The 5249-nt window shown below is 29.9% G+C and overlaps 1 protein-coding gene across 1 annotated transcript; it reads left to right on the top strand.

Annotated features, from left to right (window-relative positions):
- Positions 1 to 3221: 3221 nt before the first annotated feature.
- On the top strand, positions 3222 to 4686 carry LOC127087696 (uncharacterized). The gene is made up of 6 exons (XM_051028634.1): positions 3222 to 3568; positions 3666 to 3786; positions 3874 to 3988; positions 4107 to 4152; positions 4234 to 4378; positions 4490 to 4686. The coding sequence occupies exons 1-6, from the start codon at positions 3362 to 3364 to the stop codon at positions 4540 to 4542; spliced, it is 687 nt and encodes a 228-aa protein (XP_050884591.1). The 5' UTR covers positions 3222 to 3361; the 3' UTR covers positions 4543 to 4686.
- Positions 4687 to 5249: the final 563 nt, after the last annotated feature.

Raw genomic sequence — 5249 nt, 5'->3', positions numbered from 1 at the left:
ACACAAAAATTATGATAAAAACATTTCATTTCCCATCTCCCCAATCTTTTGCAAACAACGCCATTTTTAAGGCAAAATGCACATATTTTCAAAGAGGTTCCTATAGAGTACTATAGATGTTTATGGTGCTAATACCTTCCCTTTGCATAACTAACCCCCGGACCCTTATCTTTTTTTTATTAGTTTTGTTTTAAAACTTCTTTGGGTTTTATTCGTTCTTTTTCCCTTTCCTTTGGAAATAATAAAAGCGCGGTGGCGACTCTTGCTTTATGAGTTAAGTTAATTAATAGCTTAATCTTAAAAAAAATTACCGCTACACTAGGTTATATGTTCAAATAGAGGTTAGTGAAACAAACAATTGACATTATATATAATAAACTCAACTCGACGGAACAAGATTAGAGTTGCACAAAGAATCACAAAATACATAAACTCAATATCAATATCGATCTAAAACTCAAACTCAATAATAAAAACTAAATTACAACATATAGATCTTCATAACTTTGGGTAGTATAACAACTAAACAACAACAACAATAACATGAACAACTCAAAAACAACAACTTACATTAAACAACAACTCAAAAAAACAATCTCTTAACAAAACTACAACAACATCGTCAATAAACCTATAACATAAATAAGTTTATATAACAACGAGATTAAACATCTAGGATTTAAGGTCTCAACAACGAGTCTCAACAACAACAACAACAACGTTAATAAACTTATAACATAAATTTTCTTAAACAACAACAAAAATATCAAACCTCTAGGATTTAGGGTCTCAATAATGGGTCTCAACAACAACAACAACAACAATAATATCAACAAACCTATAATATAAATCTATTTAAACAACAATAATAACAATGAGATAAACCTCCAGGGTTCGGATTTCAACAACAACAATAATAAGAACCGCATGAGTAATGATGATTTTGATCTCTGAAGAAGAAACGAGAGCACTAAACACATAACATCTTCGTATTGAAGATAATATGTATTTATCACTCTTATTGTTTAGGGCTCCATGTTAGGGTTCTGTTTATTTTGTTTAGGCAAATGAAACTGGATGATACAAGCTAAAGCTATATATATCAGAGAAACATATTCACCTTAGTTGGAACGAAAACTGAGGTGAAAAGTAGCGTATTTTTGGATTAAAAATAAAATATTCAAGAATACACCATTTTGAATGAGATAATAAATAAACTGAGGATGATGAGATTCGAAGCATGTACACTGAATAGGTTTACCTCTCGGTTTTCAAAATAACCGACGAAATATATTGTATATATTTTATAAAAAAAATAGTGTGCGTCTACGAATTATACCTCGATTTTTCAATATGTGAAGTGAAATCGTCGTCATGAAATATTTTATTTGTAATAATGATATTATAATGTTCTAGATCAGATTGAAAAGTTATATGTTTAGTGAACAGTGGCGAAACAAGCATTTCACATAATTTATAATAAACTCAGTGTATATATCAGAACTGATGTTTATATCAACTGTTGTTCAATGTTATATGTTAAGAATATCACAACGGTTGTTTAAAGTAACTGTTGTTATAGGTAGCGCGCTACATAGCTTATAATAAAGGGTGCTCGACCGTGGTGGAAAGCATCATACATACAATTGGGGTGGAAATAGGCTATGCTGGGTTAGGCATTAGAAGGCCTGAGTCTGGCCTACGATAAACTTACAAGGCTTGAGTCTGGCATATGGCATACTATAGATTCTTTTTTTTTTGTCTGACCTGGCCTTTTTAAAAGTTTGGCCTCACCTGAAAGCCTATTTAAAAGTCTAATTCTTATTAAGGTTTTCAATTAGTCCATATTACTTAAGAAGCCTTATACGTCGGTCTAGATATACATATATAGGCCAATTTATTTAGCATTTTTCTAATATATATGCATATGTAGGCCATCCTATTTAGCGTTTTTTTTCTAATATATATGTTTATATAGGTCAACCTATTTAGACTATTTTTAGTATATATGAAAATATAGCTCGACATAAGGTTTCATAGACTTTTTTAATAGCCTAAGCATGACATATTTAATTAAATAGGCTTTTAAAAAAGTTTAAACCTGACTTTTTTTATTAAATAGGTCTTGCCTGACCTGACCTTAAATAAGTTAGGTTATAGGCCCCTGTAACCCGGTCTGGTCTACTCCCATCCCTACATACAACCACCCCCTACTTCACAACGGTTGGTCAGACGTTGTGGTATCCTTTGATGTAGACCTTTTTCGGATGTCTGGTTTATTTTTACCTGAATTACTAAGCACGTAGAAACTAAACTAATGACCCAGTAAATTTAAATATTCAAATCAACTTAATTAAATTGCTTTAGATTTTTTCTCTGTTTAGATCTAAACCAACTAAAACCAATCAAATTTAGTCTATATTAAAAGGGTCTCAATTGTACTTTTTTTCCCCTCAAATTAAATGTCTCATTAGAATACCAATATAATATTTATTATTATTTTTTCATTGTTATACTCTTATTTATTAACTTTTATTTTATTCAACAACTCTATTAACTAAGAATATTTTAGTAAACAATATTAACTTTATCTTTAAAATCAACACGTATATAATTATATATATATTTTTTTTTTAAGAACTACGCATAACTCAACTCAAACACTTGTTATAAAAAGAAATATCAATTTAGAGATCAGTTTTAATCTATTCAAAAGAAGAAGAAAAAATCTATTCATTTGAAATTTAGCCTAAAATTGAATACACGTGTAAAAATATTTACAGAATATGTACAAAAAATATTAATCTAATAATTAACAGATTACCTTCCCAATCTCTGTTTTCATTTCTTGGAATTATATTAAAACGTAATTAATAAATAAAAATTCTATAAAATAACTTAATCACCATTTTTCTTTCATTAGTAAAAGGATATAATAATGTTCCAAAACATAGAAAATCTGTACCCGCAATCACCTGTAGCTACGCCAGCATGCAATTTCACACTGTAAACTATCTTGACCGTTTAATCCTTTTAATGTATATCAGACAGTTCATATTACACAGTTAATTTCAGTCGTCGATCTAGATCGGACGGCGAAGACATAGTCTTGTGTGAAATAATTAATGCGTCTGATCCAATTCCGAAAATCCTTCTATGTGTCTGTTTTCAACCAATTATGACTGAGACTATTCACTCATAAATTTTCTTGTGAAGGGAATCTTTTGTTGCAGAATCTGAGGAAATATAATCATTACCAAAATCGACAACTTTCTTCACTCTATACCACATTGTTCCTCCAACATTTTCCTCCGACAATTTCGATATAATCAGAACAAGTGTTTTTCTGAACTGTGTTCCTATGTCATCCACAAGACAAAACAACAACAATAGGATGATGAGTCCAAACGTTGTTGTTCCCAAACATAGTAGTAAGATTTTTGTTGGAGGATTGGCTTGGAAAACCAAAACAGACACACTGAAAACCTATTTTGATCAGTTCGGTGAGATTCTTGAAGCTGTTGTCATCATTGACAGAAACACCGGAAAATCAAAAGGATATGGCTTTGTAATTTTCACTCTCTTTTACTTGTAATCTCTTTCTTTAATATACTAATTCCAATTTTTTCTCTGTTAATATTTTTTTCTTGTTTTTTTTGTGTTAGGTTACTTTCAAGGATCCAAATTCTGCCATAATAGCTTGCCAGAATCCTAATCCTGTGATTGATGGAAGAAGAACTAATTGTAATCCTGCATTTCAAAAATCTAATCCATCATCATCAACAGGTGATTATTGTTTTTTAATTCTAAAATTTCTTGATCATTGTTTTTGTAGTAATTGTGATTCACTTTCCGGTTTTTGCCTTTTCTTAGGAAGACAGAAGTTCAATAGTCCTTCATGGAATAATGCACCATTACGATTTTCAAGCTCCTTGAATTATTACAATCAACATGTTCCTCAATATGCATATCCTTATCCAGTTTCCAGGTACCCGATTTAATCATGCCTACTTCAGATTGAAAACGTGTCTGATACTATAGTTATTTGACACTGACACCGATACGATCTCAACATATGTAGTTACGTTCAATTATTTCATGTTCAGGTACTCTTACCCGGGCTATCTTCGTCCACAAGACATTTATGAAATGGTTAGTCTAAGAAGTACTAATTCATTTTCTTTGATATCGGCTTTAGTTTCATGAATCTAAATTGTTTTGTTCTATGTGCAGAACTATCCTAATGTATATGGTGGACCACAATTTCCAGTTCCATTGTATCCACCATATTACCAACCATTTTATGGCTACACTAAGCATTTAGTTCCAACATCATATGTGAAAAAGACGCAATTCCCTGAACCTATTACTACCACTGGTTGGTTACATTGTTTTCGTATATCTAATCAATTACAATGATTTTGTTTTGACTATAAATTTCTTGAATCATAACTAATTTATGAGATTCTTTTGCATTGGATTAAAACAGGAGCAATCACAGAAACAGTAGCTGCAACAAGAGATCAAACATCTTCAGTTTAAATAGGAGTTTCCATCGGTTAATGACAATGTTTAATAAAGTGTAAAGTTCTGAGAAAATGTTCAATGATTTGGTTTAGCAAATTAACTATAGATGAAATAGATGATTTTATGAAATAAATCAGAATTTCTTCATTTTCTTTAAAATTTTACTGTGTGAATTGTGATGCATTGCGCTCAATCTTTAGTTATTCTTGTTTATGCTTTCTTGCTACATTATTATAACAAGTTTAAAGATAGACATTTCAGAATGCTCAGCAATTTTAACTTCTAATTGACGAATTGATCTTTTTGTTTATCTTAATATATAAACGAACGTGTTGAAAAAATTTCACCTTGCCGTGTATGTTATTGCACAATCTTAAAGTACTATATTTGTGTGCGAATAAAAATATTATTGATACGTTACTGATTTGTATAAATTATGTCAATTAATTGATATTAACTATCATAATTAATACTATGTCGATGAGAATTACTACCTTTTTATAAAAGATCGGAAAATAAGTTACATATAAAAAGGAAAATAAACGTTTAAATAGAATTAAATATATTTCGATAGGATTGTGTACTTTTAGAATTTTGTTCACGGCCAATATTTTCTTGAACTTTTTTTTAAAATAATCAATTTTTTAATTTTTTTTAAAAAAATAATCAATAATTCAAAAAAAATACCAAATTAATCGGTTTTACAAGAGGATGCGTCAGAC

This window comes from Lathyrus oleraceus, chromosome 5, assembly GCF_024323335.1.
Source record: "Lathyrus oleraceus cultivar Zhongwan6 chromosome 5, CAAS_Psat_ZW6_1.0, whole genome shotgun sequence".
Taxonomy (NCBI): domain Eukaryota; kingdom Viridiplantae; phylum Streptophyta; class Magnoliopsida; order Fabales; family Fabaceae; genus Lathyrus; species Lathyrus oleraceus.
The sequence above is the reverse complement of the archived record's forward strand: the minus strand, read 5'-3'. Positions and strand labels throughout refer to the sequence as shown.